Here is an 18899-nt window from a genome sequence, read left to right on the forward strand (position 1 = left end):
CAGAGAGTCAGTGCAGGGTTAAGGGGGCTGCCTTGCACGCAGCTGACCTGGGTTCAATCCCCAGCACTGCATGTGGTCCCTCCTGAGCACTGCCTGGAGTGATCCCTGAGCAGAGTCAGGGGGAAGTCCTGAACTGGGTGTAGCCAAAAAAGCAAATAAGCAAGGGGGGGGGGGGGGGAAGAGAAGGGAAGCATGGTCCATTCACAACAGAATTATTCCACACAAAAAAGGAAACTACGTAGGATAAGGACAAGCCAGCACCCTCAACCCCTTGGAAGTCCTTGCCCTGGACTTAGTACCCCAGTGACTCCCATGTTCTGGGTCCAGAGGTAAGGCGTCTGCCCCTCCCTGCTGGCCTCTCTGCTTCCAGGCTGGCCTGACCCATGTCCCACCCTCTTCCCGAGAGTAAACCCCATATCCCAGGTGAAGTGCTCCAGAGCCGCTCAGTACAGTCGCCAGTCCACCTGCACTTCCGCCGCCCACCTGTCAGCTCCCTCTCTGGGGGACACATCTCCTTCTGTTGTGATGTGTGCTGGCAGTTCACTCTGCTCAAGGGTTTCTGCCCCTTCCTCCCTTCTCTCCCCCGGCTCCCAGGTGGCCTGAGGCTCTCCAAAGCTCCCCCAGTTCCTGTCCCCTGGCACCCCACCATGTGATACCTGCCATCTCCCCGCCGACCACAGCTTGCAAATGACAGGAGCGCTCCGGTTCCCAGGTCCACGGGGCAACTCAGAGGATTCCGACAATTAAGAGTCATCCTGGTGGCCTGAATGCAGACCCTCACCCCCACCCCCGCCAGACTCCATGTCTGGGAGAACACCAGACCACACCTGGGGCAGGCTGGCACAGAGATGGACAGTAAATAATCAACAGTGTGTTCATGCGTTAGTGTCCTTCCAGTTCAACCTAGACTTTCACTTTCCCGTCACACCAGTTCCTGTGGGCCTGTCCAAATCTTCCACCCACCATCTGCAGGGCTCCGGCCTGCTCTTCCTGCTCATCTGCCGAGCCACAGGACCCACTGACTTCCAGCTCCCTTAACAATCAGGGCTTCCAGGTGAAACACTGTTCTCTGATGCAAGCTTGTTACAGGTCCCCCAAATCACCACGGGCCTGTCCCATCTGGCCCTCCTCTGACTTCCTCTCCTGCCAGACACAGGTGCTACCCAGAGCTGGCAGCTCAGACACTGCTCTAGTCCCACCTGTCTAGATTCTCTTGTTCACCACTCTGAGGGGAGGGGACAGCATGTCCCTCACACACAGGCCACGACCTGCAAAGCCAATCTGAGACCAACTTTCCACAAACAGCTTGTTACAAACTCTTGGCAAGTTACAAACTGGTCCTCAAACCTTAAGCTTTCAGTCCATACTGATCTAGAGGATCATAACACATATATGCAGGCACTCAGGAGGGGCATGCAAGAAGCTGGCGACAGAGATGGTCTCTGGAGAGGTCTGTGTGCGTGTGTGTGTGTGTGTGTGTGTGTAAGAGAGTAAGAAAGAGATCACTTACCACTGACTTTTTTTCTTTCTCATTTCCTCTGTCTTCATCTACAAAAGACAAAAAACAAACCAAACAAACAAAACAAAAAATCAGTTTTTAACTAGGCTCGAACTTGTGTTTCTCCCCAGGTGCTAAATCCACACGGTTTTCAGTCAGCCCCCAAGGAAAAGTTTCTCCCTTCCCCCATACCGGAGGCGGGAGGGCGGGGCGGGGGTGAAGGGGGCGCCGTGGTGGGGGGGGGGGGGGGTCTGCTTATATGACAGTGGCACATCTGCGCCTTCTCTGTGCTCAGATCTTCTTTTTCAGTTCCCAGGGAAGAGCCAGGCTTCTCCGAGAAGCGGGCACAGAAGTTAACTGGCAGAGACGCGGGCACAGGACAAGGCGGCGGCGGTCGCGGCGTTTGCATTTGGGGCGTCTCCTCTAGGCCGTGGGTGCCCACCCACCCACAGGTGATTCAGAATAGGCGCCTCTGCACCAGCTCGGGCCAGAGCGCTCAGTGAACGGGCGGCAGCGTCCCCGTCCAGAAAGGGGTGAACCCCGAGGCACTCCGCACCCGGAGCCGCCCGCCCCCCCCCCCCCACATCCCGCCGCGTGGCTGGTTAACTGCAGCGCCCACCCACCCTGCGGGGACCGGGGAATGGGGCCGGGCGTGGGGCCGACCCCGCCGGTCGGTCGGTAGCGGGGGGTTCCTTGGGGCTCTTACCCCCAGCAGCCACCAACCCCAGCGTCGGGGCAGGGCGCGGGCCGAGGCCGCCCCGCCCCACTCCACGCCCACGGGCGCTGAAACCCCGCGGCCGGCGCCCGGGCTGGGGGGCCGGGAGGTGCGCGCGCAGGCGGCGCGGGGCGGCGGGGCCGGCCGGACCCGACGGCGCGAAGACCCGAGCCCCGGCCCCGCGCAGCGCCCGGAGCAGCATGGCGGGCGGCGGCGGGCGGGTCCTGCGGGCGCCGCCGCTTCCTTTCCGGCCCGCCGCTCTCTTAAAGAGACCCGCCGCCGCCGCGGCGCTCGCCCGGACCCGCCTCCTGCCGCCGCGCTCGCCCGGACCCGCCTCCCGCCGCCCAGGCCGGGCGGAGATCAGTGAGACCCGGGCTTCGCGATTCCTTACGGCCGCCCTTTGCGCCTTAGCACCCTGCCGTGCCGTCTATTCCGACCCCCGACACCCCCCCCCCCCAGCCCACTTTTTCACCCCCGCCCCTTCCTCGCTTAAGTTCAGAACGGCCAGATGCCGGGGGAGCCTGGATATGGCTCAGTGGTATACCAGTTGCCCCGTATGTGTGAGGCCCAGGGTTCCATTCCCCGGCATGGCAATTAATTAATTAATTAAGCTGGGTTTGTGTGTGGGTAGTGTTAGCATCACAAACTTTGCCATCGTGCTTTTCTTATAAGCCTCCCTGGCCCACCCCTCCAGGGGCGCATGGAACCCCACCTGGTGTGCCCCACCCCCAAATCAATTAAAATGATCAGAAGCCTTCATTGGGGAGTGGGGTATAGTGTGACCCGCTATCATGGAGTCTTGCTTCACAGCCGTGGCCTGAATTGGAAATATGCTAGACACGACAGGACTGCAGCACTGTAGCACTGTCCTCCGGTTGTTCATCAGCTTGCTCCACCGGGCACCAGTAACATCTCCATTGTGAGACTTGTTACAGTTTTTGGCATATCGAATAACACCCCCCTCCCCCCCAGCTTTCCAGGCTCTGCCATGTGGGCGGGATACTCTCGGTAGCGTGCTGGGCTCTCTGAGAGGGACGGAGGAATCGAACTCTACCCGCTGTGCTATCCCTCCCTCCAGCCATGACATGACTAGGGTTTTGAAATGTACGTGACACAACCATCATCGCAAATGAAGGGATTAGGGGGAGTGAGGAAGTATGTGGATCCCTTCCACAGTCATTTTTAAAATGCAGCCCAAGTGTGATGATGTGTTTGGAGCACGAAGGTGTTGCTGCCAGGGAAGGTGCCCAGGTGGCTTCTGTGAAGTGGGGAGGAGAAACATGGCAGCCTGGGGGAGGAAGTCTGCTGCTTCCCTCTGCCCACCTCTGTCACCAGGAAGTGCCTGAGAAATTTAGGACAGATTGAGTTTGCTGTAGTGAGAGACCCCTGCACTGCGCTGACAATGCTCACTTCATGCCAGCCCCACCAGGCAGCCATCAAGCTGCGCTTGATGTCCACTTGGTCTGCGTGGCCTGGGAGATGACCCCTGCCACCGGATTTCTTGGAGAACTGTGGACTCAGGTTGAATGAGGAATTGCTCTTTGCAGGAAACGAGTCATTCCTAGTTTTACCCAGGCATTTGGGGTCTGTTGTCTTGGCTTCAGAGGAAAGAATTTCAGCAGTACAGTGGGTAGAGCATCTGCCTGGTATACGGCAAACTGGGGTTCAATCCCACATGGTTCCCTGAGCACTGCCAGGAATAAGCCCTGAGCTTAGAACCTGGAGTGAGCTCTGTGCACTACTGGGTGGGGCCCCAAAACAACAAATTTTAGAATAGTTAAGCAGCTTTTATTTACAGATTTTTGAGGAAGAGGGCTGTGTGTGTGTGTGTGTGTGTCTGTGTCTGAGAGAGAGAGAGGGAGGGAGAGAGGGAAGGAGGAGAAGGGTATTCAAGAGAGAACGTGGGTTTCTCCCGGGGCAGAGAGAGCTGAGTACACATCTCAGGTGGAGATGCAAACTGGTGAGGCATGCATTTGCGTTGACTTTGTAGGTTTCCTCCCAAACTGCACTTTCTACCTGATAAGCCTGTTGCTAGGGTGGCTGTCAAGAAGAATTTGAAACTTTCGAAGGCCCTCTTCAATGTTCTTAATACTGCTCAGATTTCTCTTGAGGGAGAAATCTCCTTTTCCAGACCTGCACTGGTGCCAGTTAAAGTCTTATCATGTCTCAGTTTCTGTGTACACAAAATAGGTCCAGCAACAATGCTTTTAGCTGCTTAGGGATAGTGACAGTAACTTCAATTCCATCTCTTGGTTTTATTACTTCCTGAGAGCTCATCACCAGGTCTCCCTCCCTCCCCCACATCCCACCTCATGTCTGTCTCTTCTATCTCTGTGTGTCTATGTGTCTGTGTCTGTGTCTGTATGTGCATGCTCGTACATGCACTCTCTGGGGATGCATATGTAGCAGTCACCTCTTGAGTCCCTAGAGTGAAGAAAATCACCCGAAAAACATCCACTTCACCTCTACATCTGTAACCGGAAAACCTCAGCTCTTGTACTTCCTGTGATATGCATCGCAGACCTACAGGGCAACTTCAGGATTAGTTCAACAGCGAGTGAGGGACCTGCTCGCCACAGTTAATTGTGTGGAATGGACTATGGCTGGAACAGTAAGGATTCTGAAATCTGCACATACGGGGTGATGTCCAAGTGATCCAAAACCGAATCTCAATCACTTGTGAAATAAAGTTGAGCACAAGTTGAATTTTCAGAGCTTAAGCCTGCCCCCATTGGGCTGTGAAAAGTAGTGTCACCCCAGGCTACTTACATTTAAATTTCACACACACACACACACACACACACACACACACACACACACTCAAGGAAAGGACTTGAAGAAACCAATAGCCAAATTGCTGACCAACAGCCACTTAACCAAAAATAAAAATCATATATAGCTCCACTTTCATTTCCTCACTCATAGAATGGTTCCTGGTTCAGAGACAACAATTTCAAATTCAAAATAAGCATTCCTGTGCAACCAGGATGTTAGCAATTGCCCCAAGCCCTTAAAGATAAACGATTTGTTACTCTAACAATTACTTTACAATGAAACCCAGAACAGGGGAAGGGGAACTCTCTCTGGGTTGGTTCCTTCCTCCTGTCGGCTCATTAAACTCAGAAAAATAAAGCGTTGTTTTTCTTCTTCTCCAGGCAGCCTTGATACTTTATTTTGGTTGGCATACATCAAAGCAGGCCTACTACATATTCCTGAATAGTTGCAAGACAGCTGTATAATTAAGGTTCTTGCTAGCATACGACCCACTCTGGTTGGGCCCCCAGAACCCCATAGGGTCCCCAGAGCACTGCCAAGTGTGATCGCTGAGCATAGAACCGGGAGTAAATCCTGAGCACCACGAGGTGTGCCCCCCACCCAACAACAAAAAAGTTGTAAGATGGTGGAACCATAGCTTCATAGGACACTTGTGAGAAATCTGGGTTGAATTAGGGCGTTTGCCTTGCACGCAGCCAACATGGCCAACTCCAGTTCGATTCTTCCACCCCTCTCGGAGAGCCCGGCAAGCTACCGAGAGTATCTCGCCCGCAGGGCAGAGCCTGGCAAGCTACCCATGACGTATTCGATATGCCAAACACAGTAACAAGTCTCATGATGGAGACGTTACTGGGCCAGCTCGAGCAAATCGATGAACAACGGGAGGACCGTGACCGTGACCATTAAGAGCCACTATGCTATGGGTCAGAATGCGCCAGTGGGAAGCAAAACATAAAAATATCAACTAGGAGCCAGAGAGATAGTACAGGATATAAAGCACATGCCTTGCAAGCAGCCAGCCTGGGTTCCACCCCAGCACTGCATACGGCTCTTCCCCGTAGCAGTCAGGGGTCACCCCAAGCACAAAGCCAGTCCCTGGACCCTAATAATAACAAAATACATAAGAGGGAGCGATGGTGGCTACTCCGGATGCAGGGAGCCAGGGACATCCTAAGTAGGTGGCATTTGAGATGCTCCGATGATCTGGGGTAGCATGAGTCCTTCCTCCCTCTTTCCCATCGCAGGCGGTTCCTGGCAGGGAAGAGTCTCTGGGTCTGGAAGGCTACTGTCACGATGCCCACTGGGCGGGTAGAAATCCCGTTAATTCTCAAGCCGGCAGCAGCCGCCGAGGACGCGAGCTCAGTGCGCATGTGCGCGGCTGAGCTGGGCGGGGCGGGGCGCGCATGCGCGCGTGAAGGCGGGATGCGAGAACTGCGGCGCGGCTAGGCTGGGTCCACCGTACCCGCCAGGCTGCTGGAGGCGAGCCTAAGGGGAAGTTCAGAGGCTGGCGCGGAGGTTCTGCAGCCTCGAAAGCAAGGGAAACGAACAATGAAAGGAAAGCTGCGGCCCTTCTGTTTCAGCGTGAACGGACGCATGAAGATGATGCGGCTGGTAAGGGGCAACCTGCAGGGCCCGATCACGCCTGAACTGTGCCCCGAAAGTGGGTGCCCCCTCTTGCAGTCGCCTTGTCAAGGCCCAGGAGGCCGGGCACTCGGCTCTGCACCTTGGGGGAAGGAGAGAAAGAGGCTCTGCCGGTCCAGGTTACCGGCATACCCAGAAAGCAGCATCTCAGAGGTACCAAGACCAACTGCCCCCGTACAGTGAGTGGGATAACTCAGAAGCCAACAAGATTTAAACCAAAAAAAAAAAAAAAAAAAACCAAGAGAGACTAAGTTTGGGGCTGGTGCCTAGTGTCCTTACGGTAGGAAGAAGCGAGATGGAACCCAGGTCCTAGGAGATTCCAGGTTGTTTCGGGGCAGCAGACAGAGCAGGAGCTGGTGCTGCTCCGGAACTAAGTTCTGGAAAGAGGAACCTCTGCTTCTTTGCAGAGAAATGAATCGTCATTTGGAGGTAGGTAGGCTGGTCCCTGGGGAGAGTGCAAATCATCCCAGGAGACCAGAGATGCCAGAAGAGAAAAGAGGAAGACAGTAACTCTTTTTTGTTTTGGGGGCCACACCTGGCTGTGCTCAGGCATCACTCCTGGGATTGCTAGGGAAGGACCCCTCTCTCCAACGTCACCGGCCATGTGCAAGTCAAGTGGCCCTACACAATGTACTGTCTCTCCAGTCCAGTACTTTTCTTTCTTTATAGGTGGAGCCTGGCAAGTACCCATGGCGTATTCGATATGCCAAAAATCAGTAACAATAACAGGTCTCATTCCCCTGACCCTGAAAGAGCCTCCAATACGGCAGCGTTGGGAGAGACGACCAAGGAGAGGCTGCTAAAATCTCAGGGCTGGGACAAATGGAGACATGACTGGTGCCCGCTCGAGTAACTCGATGAACAGCAGGATGACAGTGATACAGTGATATAAGTGGTGACCTGGGGAAAGCATCAGCTTATATTTGGGAAGTTCCCCAAATGAAATTGCCACATAAGAAGACAGGCATGTCCCAGGTAGCAAAAGTAGCAAAAGTACCAGGCACAGTAGTGCTTCTGTTGTATAGGCCAGTCCAACTTCAAGTTGGAGAACAAATCTCATCCAAAGTTCTTTTCTCACCCAAAGCCTGAAGTTAGAGGAATAACTGTAGCATCACACATGACAAAAGATGCAGCAGTGTCTTCAGTTGGGAGTAAATAATCACGGAAGAAGTCACCAGGAAGGTTGGGCTTTTATGCCCAAGTACTGACAGAAAGTACTCGAGCAAGAAAAGAGGATTTGGTGAGAAAGGTTTTGTTTTCGACATATTGGTTCTCTCAATAGTTTGAGTGTTTAATGCACACCCAGATCTGAGTTCAAACTTGTAGAAAGAAAAACAGTCAATGCAGACACTTCTGATTCTGTAGGCAGAGGAGAAGAGAGCTGGAATTCATGAGAAGAGGGAGCTGGTGCCCAGTGTGGGACATCTAGCCAAGGAAGAGATACAGAGAGGTCAAGTCAAGAAGTTCCAGGAGACTGGAAAAATAGTACAGTGGGGAGGGTGCTTGCCTTGAATGCGGCCGACCCAGGTTTGATCCCCAGCATCCCATATGGTTCCCTGAGCCCCACCAGGAGTGGTTCAATAATGCAGAGCCAGAATTAACCCCTGAGCATCACCAGGTATGATCCAAAAAGCCAAACAAATAAGGAAACTTCCTAGAGGAACTTAGCTTGATGCTTTAGAGACAGTCACCTGAGCTAAATCCTGGAATCCAAACACGCCAGGCTTTAGGCATCCACTTCTTATGTTGAGTATCGCATTTTTTTTTTCATTCAGCAAACTCAGCAAAGTCTGCCACAGGCCAGGCATTATTCCAGGGCCTTGAGAAAGAGCAATGGGAAAACAAACCAAGATGGCTGCACTCATAGAATTTATAGTCAATACAATCGTTATGACTGAATCATGTCCATATTCTAGAAGGCAGCAGGTGCTCTGACCCATGAGAAAAGAAATGGCAGATCAGGGAGGATATGGAGGCAAGAGGATTGAGGTTAGGCCTTCTTGAGATGCCATCAAAGCAATAATTCAGTGAGGTAGCAATGAGAATACCTAAAGGAAGAAGGTTTTAAGACACAAGGATAATAAAGCGCAGTGCCCTCTGGTAGGTGTGTACCTGAGGGATTCAGAATCAACAAAACAAGTGTCTAATCACAGAGGGACAGGTTGGGAGATGGAGGAAGGTTTTGACTAAATTAACATATGATTAGCTTAAAAATTTACCTAGGGTTGCCGGGGCAATAGTACAGTGGGTAAGGCACTTGCCTTGCATGTGACTTAGAGGTTCCATCTCTGGCACTGCATACGGCCCCCTGAACCCCACCAGGAATGATCCCTGCATGCAGAGCCAGGAGTAAACCCTGAGCACCTCTAGATGTGACCAAAAAATAATCATCTGTATCACTTGTCATCCCGTTGTTCATTGATTTGCTCGAGGGGGCGCCAGTAACATCTCCATTTGTCCCTGTCGTGTGCTAGCATAACCCAATGATGTATTTTTTTTAATTAAAAAAAATTTAAGTAAAATTTTTAAAAACACACACAAAGGGAAACTAAAGATTTCCTCGGTTATTAAATACAAACAATCTGCAAAGTAACTAAATGAGTGTCTGCATATGCACAAGCTCTCTAAAGCCTATTTTTTAAAAGTGGGTCACAACCAAGGATAGGGTCACATAAAATTGTGGGAGTTGCAAAAAAGTCTTTAAATGTTGTTTTAAAATAAATTCTCTTATGCTGTTATTAGTAAATTTTTAGTTTGTAAACCTATTGTATAGACCTATGTACCCACGTAAGAATTTCCCAGATGAGAAGGGGTGGCGAGTGGACCAAGTTTACAAAGCCCCACACTAAACGCAAGCGTGCACAGCACACCAGATATTCTGATCCTTCGATGGTTGTGTATATGCAGACACTCATTTAGTTATTTTGCAGCTTCAGTTTGTATTTAATAACTGAGTAAATCTTTTTCTTCATAGGCACTGACTGTGACATCTATGATCTTCTTTATCGTGGCACAAGCCCCTGAACCATACATTGTTGTCACAGGATTTGAAGCAGCTGCTGTTTTATTTTTCATAATTTTATATGTGCTCAGACTTGATCACTTAATGGACTGTTTGTTTTGGCCTTTGCTTGTAAGTATTTCGTTTCATCATTAACATTAACGACTTTTTCCTGCTGTAAAGATACCTTTAAAGAAACTTTGGTTTCTAAAGCTTTTAAGATCCTCTCCAATAGGCTTAAAAAGGAGGAACTCTCTCCTCTGATCATATGCTCGGAATGTTCCCCAGGACAGCCACTGACCATATTTTTTCCTCCCACTAGTACCTATAAGTAGATCTGACTGATCTTTCAGGAGAACTCACTTCAAGCTAGGTCATCCAGAATTATTTATTTATTTATTTATTTATTGTTTGGGGGCACACCTGGCATTTCTCAGGGTTTATTCCTGGCTCCTCTTGCTCAGTGATCACTCCTGGCAAAGATGGGGTATCATGGATTGAACCTGGGTTGGTCGCTGTACTATCACTCTGGTCCCTAAAGTTTAAGATCATGATGAATAGCTGTGGATCTGACTCAGATGGGTTGAGTCACATGCAGGAGCCCCAGCTTCTATTCCCGGCCCCACGCGGTCCTCTGAGCACACAGCTGGGTAGGGCATGAAAAAACACCCAAAACAAAATATCACAGTTAAACTTAGTCCTGTACTAAGTTCCTCCTCAGTTGGGGAGTTTCCTTCTCTTTCCCTCTGGTTTCTAATTAACCTTTCAATTTCCAAACAAACCAACAACAACCAAATATCATGGTTAATAAAATTACAGAGCATTCTTTGTCTCCCTTTTCCTTTGTTATTTGCTGTTTTTTTTTTTTATCTTTTTAAATGCGTGTTGATGTGGCTTCAAAATTGTGGAATAGAGTTGGAGGCAAGTATACAAGTATCTATATCTTGCACATCTCTGATCAATAACGGTCACGGTCTTCCCATTGTTCATCGATTTGCGCGAGCGGGCCCAGTAACGTCTCCATCGTGAGACTTATTGTTACTGTGTTTGGCATATCGAATACATCACGGGTAGCTTGCCAGGCTCTGCCGTGCGGGCGAGATACTCTCGGTAGCTTGCCGGGCCCTCCGAGAAGGGCGGAGGAATTGAACTCCGGTTGGCCATATTGGCTGCGTGCAAGGCAAACGCCCTACCGCTGTGCTATGCTCGGAAAATCAAAAGTCAGGAGACTGAATAAAGCACAACCTAATCTTTTGGTTTGGGTTTGTTTGTTTCTCTGTTTTGGAGCTATGCCTGGTGATGTTGGGATATGAAGCACAGATTTTTGTATAGATACCTATAATCAATAATGATAAATCATTTTTAATTCATCTGGGAAACCTTATTTAGTAGCATATGAACTTCATTTGTCATATCCACAGCGTTTGCCCCGTCAGAACTGCCCAAATGGTCTGGAAACAAAATAGACGAATTGATGGGGACAGAGCAATAGTACTGTGGGTAGAGGGCTTGCCTTACATGTGACTGACCTGCAATTGATCCCCTGCATCCCATATGGCCCCTGAGTACTACCAGGAGTATATTCCTGAGTGCAGAGCCAGGAGTAAGCCCCAAGCAAGGTTGGGTGTGCCCCTACCGCCAAAAAACTTTTAAAAAAATAGGCAAGTTGAAGGTATATTAGTAAAGGTTTACAGGACCCTTCAGCCTGCACTTGAAGCTGTTGCTAGGAAGAAACTGAACAACTTCACCTCTCTTTCTGGTTTAACCTCCAGCACCTCATTTCCATAGACTCACCCTCTGCTGCCATTGGCTGAACTGGCTGCTCGCTTTTCCTCCTCTGCTGCACTCTCTTCCTGTTCGGTTCCTAAGTGCTAATAGCCAAGCCAATGACCCCTAAGAGGAGAAAACATTAGTGCAATTCTCAAACATAAGTGTAACTTCAGATGCTATCATCTAGGCCACCTTTAAAAGTCTAGGAGGAGCATTTCAGGTTAATTACAAACTGGGAAAATCCTCAGAGGGAAAAACTGGGAAATGGATCTCCTCTAAATTCCCACTCTACCTAGAGGGAGGTTTAAGGGAAGCTTTGCAACACCTTCCTTAGTTGGCCCTCAGAGTACATAATCCCATTTTAGATGCAGGAAGGGCTGATCTAAATTTTACTTGAAGGATATGGTCCATATCCTCTTCACCTTGTATTTTTAAAATTGTGTAGTAGCTCCTTGCATTCTGATTTTTCAAGGGATGATAAAATGACACATTTTAGGATTGCCTTTGCTCTAAATGGTAATAATTCTTTGGAGCTTTTTACTTGTACAGGCAGTACACTTGGAGTCTTGAGTTTAACAAGATTTAAAGGGGAACTGAGCAATAGTACAATGGATAGGGCACCTGCTTTTACAAGGTGAACTCAGGTATCCCATATAGTCCTCAAGAGCTGCCAGGAGTAATTCCTGAGTGCCAGTCCAGGAGTAAGCCCTGAACATTGCTGAGTATGGCCTATCTCCCCCAGAAAAGCAATAAATAAATAAATAAATAAATAAATAAATAAATAAGGGGCAGAAGAGATCACTATAGCATGCTGAAATACTATCCCTCGAAGGTCAGACTTTTACACTCAATCTTGCAGAAATGGTGCTAATATAGTCAGCTAAGTTAATACCCTGTGAGGAAATCTGCATTCCTCCCTGCTCTTGATCTAATGAAATCATTTATTCAAAAGATGTTAAGGATTTGCTAGTCCTGGGTTCTTGAAAGGGTATGTCTGTCAGACAGAATATAAGCCTTGCATCTGGGTAGCTTTCAATGGAGCCAAGAAGTAAGATCAGTGAGCAGTTCTGTGCCATAAGCTGCATACCAAGGAGGAGGAGGAGATGAGCAGCCAGGGAAGGGAACAAAGTCATAATAAACCTTCATCCTGAGGCCCCGAGGATGGAGAGCAGTGGGCCACAGACTGGCTTTGGTAGTCCTGGGAGGGGAAGCAGTATGTGTGAGCATCTCAAGGGAGAAAGTGCACGATCCTAAGGGGCATGCAAGGTAGCTATGAACGGCTAGAATACTGAATTGTGAAGATCAAGGGACACCTGAGAGGCAGTAGGGAGCAGGTCAGAACAGGCAAGGATATTTTTGTCAATATAAAGTGATTATCATAAAGTATATAAATCAAAATAATTTGCATAAACTAAAAACACACTTTACCCTTCATAAATGGCTTCATTTTGGAAAGTTTTTTTTCATTTTGAGTATTTTTTTTTTGGCTTTTTGGGTCACACCCGGTGGTGCTCAGGGGTTATTCCTGGCTCTGCACTCAGGAATTACCCCTGGCAGTGCTCAGGGGACCATATGGGATGCTGGGAATTGAACCTGGGTTGGCTGCGTGCAAGGCAAACGCCCTACCCGCTGTGCTATTGCTCCAGCCCCCATTTTGAGTATTTTTGCTGTTGAACTTTCAAGGATTTTGTACCCTGCTCTGGGTTTTAACCAAAAGACCATTGAAAACTTTGTAACATTTTAAGTAAGAGAGTAGCATGATCTTGGCATAATCATCAACTTAACAGTTTTTATTTGTGCTTTGTTATGTTTTTGTTTTTTTGTTTGTTTGAAGCCAGACCTGGTGGTGCTCAGGACTTACTCGTGGCTCTGTGCTCAGGGGACCATATACTGTGCTGGGGATCAAAACCAGGATCAGCCATATGCAAGATAATCAAACACCTTAATCCCTTGTACTGTCTCTCTGTCCTTCAGTTGATAATTTAAATCATTGGTGGCACTATCAGTAATGGTTTGAAGAACAAAACTAGAGGTAAGTCTCAGAGATCACAGAAAAGTTTGCTGGCATAATTCAGGCATGAAAACAATAAAGGCCTGAGCTAAGTTGATAACAGTGACTGGAGAGAATGGGAGTGTTGATGAAGTAGAATTGATAGAACTGGGTAACTAAAGATGATCGAAGATACTCTCTATTTCATTATCTTGATAGGCTAATGAGGTAAGAACAGGTTTAAGCAGGGGTCAGGCAAGTCATATGGGAGTCAGTTTGTGAAATACTGGGTTTTTCTCTACTAATGGGAGATACAGATAGAAATGAAATGTTCAGAACAGATCTGTGGTGTGTATACTGCAGCTTTGGTGCTCTTCAATTTGTGACACAGTAAAAGAGCTTCAGAACTGACCTAATTGGCTCGAAGAGAAAGTAGAACAAGCTAAAAAGTAAAACTGGAAATACCAACATGGAGGAGACTGAAGAATTCAAGGGAGACCCCATTCACAGGAGTGAGGAAAGCAGTGCAAAAAGGAAGGCCGGGACTGTGATTTGGAGATGATGCACTTGCTTTGCAATGTGAAGTCCTGATTTTAATTCCCAGGGCCACATGGCCCCCCAGATACTCCTGGAAGCGACCACTAAGTACTGCCAAAATATGGCCCTTTCCCTCTCCCTCCCCCACCCCACAAAGTATGCATTTAGGGGCTGGAGAGAGAGTGCAGTGGGTAAGGTGCTTGCCTTGGCTAATTTGGTCCCCAGCAATCCCTATAGCCCCTGAGCCCTATCAGGAGTGATCCCTAAGCATCACTGGGGGTGGCCCAAATCCTGCTACCCCTTAGAAAGAAAAAATGATGGATTTAGCCTTGGCACAGGAGTAGAAGGGAAACTCAAGAAGAAAAAAGTGGTGAATCATATCACATAGAGAGAAAAATGAGTCACAGATACAGATATTTCCTATGAATAGAGGCAGTGCAGGGAAGGAAAGGGCTGTAATTTGGGCCATGACTGAGTTGGAGGCAGCAAAGAAGAGAATGGCAGAGTGGCAGGAGGCAATGGGGGTGGGGCACAGCTGGGAAATGGGCAAGAGGACACAAAGACAATTGAATCTTCCAGTGGAGGAACTCCTCTATGAGGGCCACAGTCTGTGCTACTCAGGAAGGGCTCGGTTGGCTCCCGTTGACTCTGTCACAGGCTCTGGCATTCCAGAGTTGTAGTAAAGAGCCCAGACTGTCAAACAATCTTTTTCTGACTGCTCCCTCTAGTACACGAGTGACAGAAAACACAAAATGACCCAGTCCAGGCTTTGCACAGATATCTGAGTACCTACTATAAAATGTCCAGTTTTTAATAATCATATTTGTGTTCTACTCCATGACAAATCCACGTTCACTTTTGAATCTAAAAACTTGTTTTCGTCCTCTCCCCTCTCACAGAACCAGGCAAGCTACCAAGCCAGACACAGTAACAACAAAGTCTCCAATGGAGACATCACTGGGCCCGCTCGAGCAAATCGACGATCAACGGGAGGGCCTTTACCTTTTACCTATTGAGAGCTATTGATGCTTCAGAGATGGTATATTCAATCCCCTTACACCTCTACACCTCTCCCATAGATCTCACATCCCAGAACCCCACTTTTATCCAAAGCCTTTCATAGGCACAAATCATCTCAGGAGGCAGGACTGCCTGGACAGGCAGTGGAGGTGGGGCCTGCTGCCTGGAAGCCGAGCAAAATATCCAGCACAATGCCAAAAATATCCATTGTTTGGCACTGACAGCCAGTCTCAATATTGCCTTCAATTAACTCCATTCTGAGCAAGATGGCTCTACTCTTGTCCTGTCTGTCCTCCTCTTCCTATATTCTTTAAAACAACTTTGCTAAATTGCTAGAGCTCTATCGTTTGATATTTCTATTCACAACCTACCTGCATTTGGCTACAAGTGCACAGAAACTATTATAGAATAAAGATAATTTGCCTTTCCCAAGCTCTGTATACAACCATTCAAATGTAAGTTACACCTCTTAAAGCCACTGTTTAGGAGGAAAATGCCTTATTGCAAGAACTTATACAATAAATGAACTCCATCAATAGAAATACTAAAACTGGCCAGTTGCTGCAGACAGGTGGGATTTTTTTCCTGAAAATGACCACCTACATCACAGTAACGCTATGAAGTTGTTCAATGAACATGTTTTCTCTCATTATTAAAATTGAGCATTCGAACTTGCCAGTATGCCATTCTATCTTCCGCCATCCTCATAATTTTCCACTTTCCTAACTAGGTCGGATCTCCCTCCAACTGCAGTTAAGTAAGAGAGAATTATACCTGTTGATTAAAAGATGGGTATATCAGAAGTCACCAGAAGCACTGGGTATCATAGTAGCCCAAATACAGTAGAAGCATCATTTTTCTGTGGCAGTTTGATTTCCTAAAAGATAAACACCAGGAGGACCAGAGAAACGGTGTTTGTCTTGCCTGTGGCCAATTCAGGTTTGATCCACACCATCCCATATAGTCTCCCAAGCACCACCAGGAGCGATTCCTGAGTGCAGAGCAAAGACTAACCCCTGAGCATCACTGGGTATGACCCCAAAATAGAACAAACAAAAAGATAAACAGCAGGGCCAAAGAGATAGTACAGCAGTTAAATCTCTTGCCTTGTACACAGCTCACCTAGGTTTGATCCCCTGTACCACATATGGTCCTCTGAGCCCTGCCAGTGGTTATCCTGAGCATCACCGGGTGTGACCCAAAAAACAAAAATGATAAACACCAAATAAATGCATTTAATTAAATGAAACTTGCAATATCTTTAAGAAGATGATTGTGTGTGTGTGTGTGTGTGTGTGTGTGTGATCTTCATAAAAAAACTGATCCACATGGTCCCCTGAGCACTGCCAGGAGTAATCCCAAGCACAGTGCTTAAAAAAGCATCTGAACACAACCACAGAGGACATCAATGTGAAAATAAATAAAGCTGATCCTTCTGTGTTTTCAGGATATTATCAACTCAGTGGTATCAGCAATATTCACAATGATTGTATCTGTGTTGGCACTGATACCAGGAAACACAACAATTACAGTTCTTGGAGGGGTAAGTGGCAGTGTTTTATTTCTTTAGATTTTGTTACTCAAATAATAGGCATAAGAATAGAAACTATACTATATTTGTTCTTTGAGCTCCAAGACCAGTTTACAATACATTGTACTTAGTGTCTTATTTTTGCATGTGAGCACATGTCTGTGAAGAAATAAGGTTCACTATAAAACTGAAGGTAGTCAAATAAAGACATTTTATTTTTCTCATAGGAGCGTTATGTATTTTTCTCATGGAGTTAGACTAGGCTTGAGATAGGCTATGCTGGACTGGAGATATGCTACTGGAATCAGGCACAGCACAGCTTTGAGAAAGAATTTCAAGTGAAACATGAATATGAATAGCTCTCTTAAAGGGATAGGGATGGAGAGAGAGCACAGGGGAAAGGCACTTGCCCCACATGTGGCATCAGATGCCATATGCATCAGATGCAATCCTGGTTGGAATCTCTGGTCGCTCCTGAGTACACAGCCAGGAATAGCCTCTGGACATCACCAGATATTCTGAGACAAAACACAAAAAATATACACTGTCCTCCCGTTGTTCATCGATTTGCTTGAGCAGGCCCAGTAACATCTCCATTTTGAGACTTGTTGTTACTGTTTTGGCATATCGAATACTCATAGGTAGCTTGCCAGACTTTGCCACGTGGGTGAGATACTGTCAGTAGCTTGCCGGGCTCTCTGATAAGGGCAGAGGAATCGAACCTGGCTCAGCTGGGCTGGCTGCGTGCAAGGCAAATGCCCTACCACTGTTCTATTGCTCCAGCCCTTCTGAGATAAACCCTGCAAAAATAGGTAAAATAATATATATACATATATGAATGTGTGGGTTTATATTTATATAAACATAATATATAAACAAAATACATTTATTATAGAATATATGGGCATATACATATATATTACTCCTGGCTCTGCACTCAGGAATCACTCCTGGGAGGATTTGGGACCTGATGGGATGCCAGGGAGCGAACTTAGATTAGCAGTGTGCAAGGCAAGTGCCCTACCCAAAGTATTGCTTCTCTGGTACCCTCAAGTTATTTTGTGTACAGATTCTTCCTCAGATAAAGTATAGTAGATGTCTCATGACAGGAAATGGTGATAGGAAGTCTTCTGACAAATATTTTGAGCATTGCTTGAAAAGGAGAAAATTAGATTAATCAGATTTTTTCCCCTGGAAGGCACCATAATTAAAAAAAAAGTCAGTAACTTACAGTTCCACTTGATATTCTTCTGATATTCCTCACTGGAAATTCTAAATTATTTGATGGGGCCAGAAATAGCTACTTATGAGAAGGGACCACTTTCAGACTGTTACAATGGTCATACAGGTAAGAATCCATTGTTTCCGTGGCCGTTAATAGACTGTTGGCAATATCATGAAAGATAGAAGCTCTTCTAGAAATAAGATAGTATAACAGCAATTTCTTCCATGTATCTTTTTTTTTTTTAAGACATCATGAGGTACAGTTGTAGACTTACAAATTTTTGTGCTTGGGTTTCAATTATCACTGTCACTGTCACTGTAATTGTCCTCCCGTTGTTCATCGATTTGCTCGAGCGGGCCCAGTAACGTCTCCATCGTGAGACTTATTGTTACTGTGTTTGGCATATCAAATACATCACGGGTAGCTTGCCAGGCTCTGCCGTGCGGGCGAGATACTCTCGGTAGCTTGCCGGGCTCTCCGAGAGGGGCGGAGGAATCGAACTCAGGTCGGCCCTGTTGGCTGCGTGCAAGGCAAACGCCCTACCGCTGTGCTATCGAATACCCATCCCTCCACCAGTGTCCATTTCCAACCACCACGGATCCCAGTATCCCTCCCTCTTCCATGTATCTTTAAGAATAATCTTATTCCTATACTCTGAACCAAAAGGAACAAGGCATAATTTTCTGAGGCCCAGAGTTTGATCTTTGACACTATCAATAAATAAAGAAATTGAGGCCAGAGAGATAGTACAGGGGGTAAGGTGCTTGCCTCACATGAGTTCAGTCCCAGTTCAATTTCAGACACCACATATAGTCCGCAGAGCACTACTAGGGATGATTCCTGAGCATGGCAGGGTGAGATCCCAAACCAAAATGAATAAAGTGTAAGGTCCTGTGTGGATGAGGGAGTCTAGCCATGGGCCCAGCAGTGACTCTCGGCTTTGTTTGCAGGTGTCGGGGTGTGTGGCTGCGGTATTCTGTATGGTGGACATGGCCCTTATCTACCGGAAACTTCGACTGAACCCAAGTGGTCCTTAAGAGAAAATAAATCATGACAAATGATTAGTGCTGTGATTATACTCTCCTTTTTAGTTGATGCTATATATTAAGTGTCTTTGTTCTCACTCCTGCTTTCTGCTGCAGTTCTCATTTTCATCTCTAGAGGGGAGCTGGGGCACGTGATTTGGGAACTCCAGA

At 47.5% G+C, this 18899-nt stretch overlaps 2 protein-coding genes across 3 annotated transcripts in view; one reads left to right on the top strand and one right to left on the bottom strand.

The window, feature by feature from the left end:
* TK2 (thymidine kinase 2) overlaps positions 1-2284 on the bottom strand; it is a 31849-nt gene extending 29565 nt beyond the window's left edge. Inside the window, exons 1-2 of the mRNA XM_056136755.1 lie at positions 2205-2284; positions 1511-1548 (exon numbers count right to left, since the gene is read on the bottom strand). The gene's annotated coding sequence lies outside the window, so the exon portion shown is untranslated. The remainder of the gene's footprint in view (positions 1-1510; positions 1549-2204) is intronic.
* Positions 2285-6434: 4150 nt separating this feature from the next.
* On the top strand, positions 6435-18826 carry LOC130044189 (chemokine-like factor). Of its 2 annotated transcripts, XM_056136819.1 has the most exons (4): positions 6435-6599; positions 9604-9762; positions 16395-16490; positions 18654-18826. In XM_056136819.1, exons 1-4 carry the CDS (start codon positions 6537-6539, stop codon positions 18738-18740), a joined length of 405 nt encoding a protein of 134 aa, XP_055992794.1. In that variant the 5' UTR covers positions 6435-6536; the 3' UTR covers positions 18741-18826. The 2 variants fall into 2 exon arrangements, with proteins under 2 accessions (XP_055992794.1, XP_055992795.1); XM_056136820.1 differs by lacking the exon at positions 9604-9762.
* The last annotated feature ends 73 nt before the right edge of the window (positions 18827-18899 follow it).

This window comes from Sorex fumeus, unplaced genomic scaffold (genome assembly GCF_029834395.1).
Source record: "Sorex fumeus unplaced genomic scaffold, SorFum_2.1 ptg000122l, whole genome shotgun sequence".
Lineage (NCBI taxonomy): Eukaryota > Metazoa > Chordata > Mammalia > Eulipotyphla > Soricidae > Sorex > Sorex fumeus.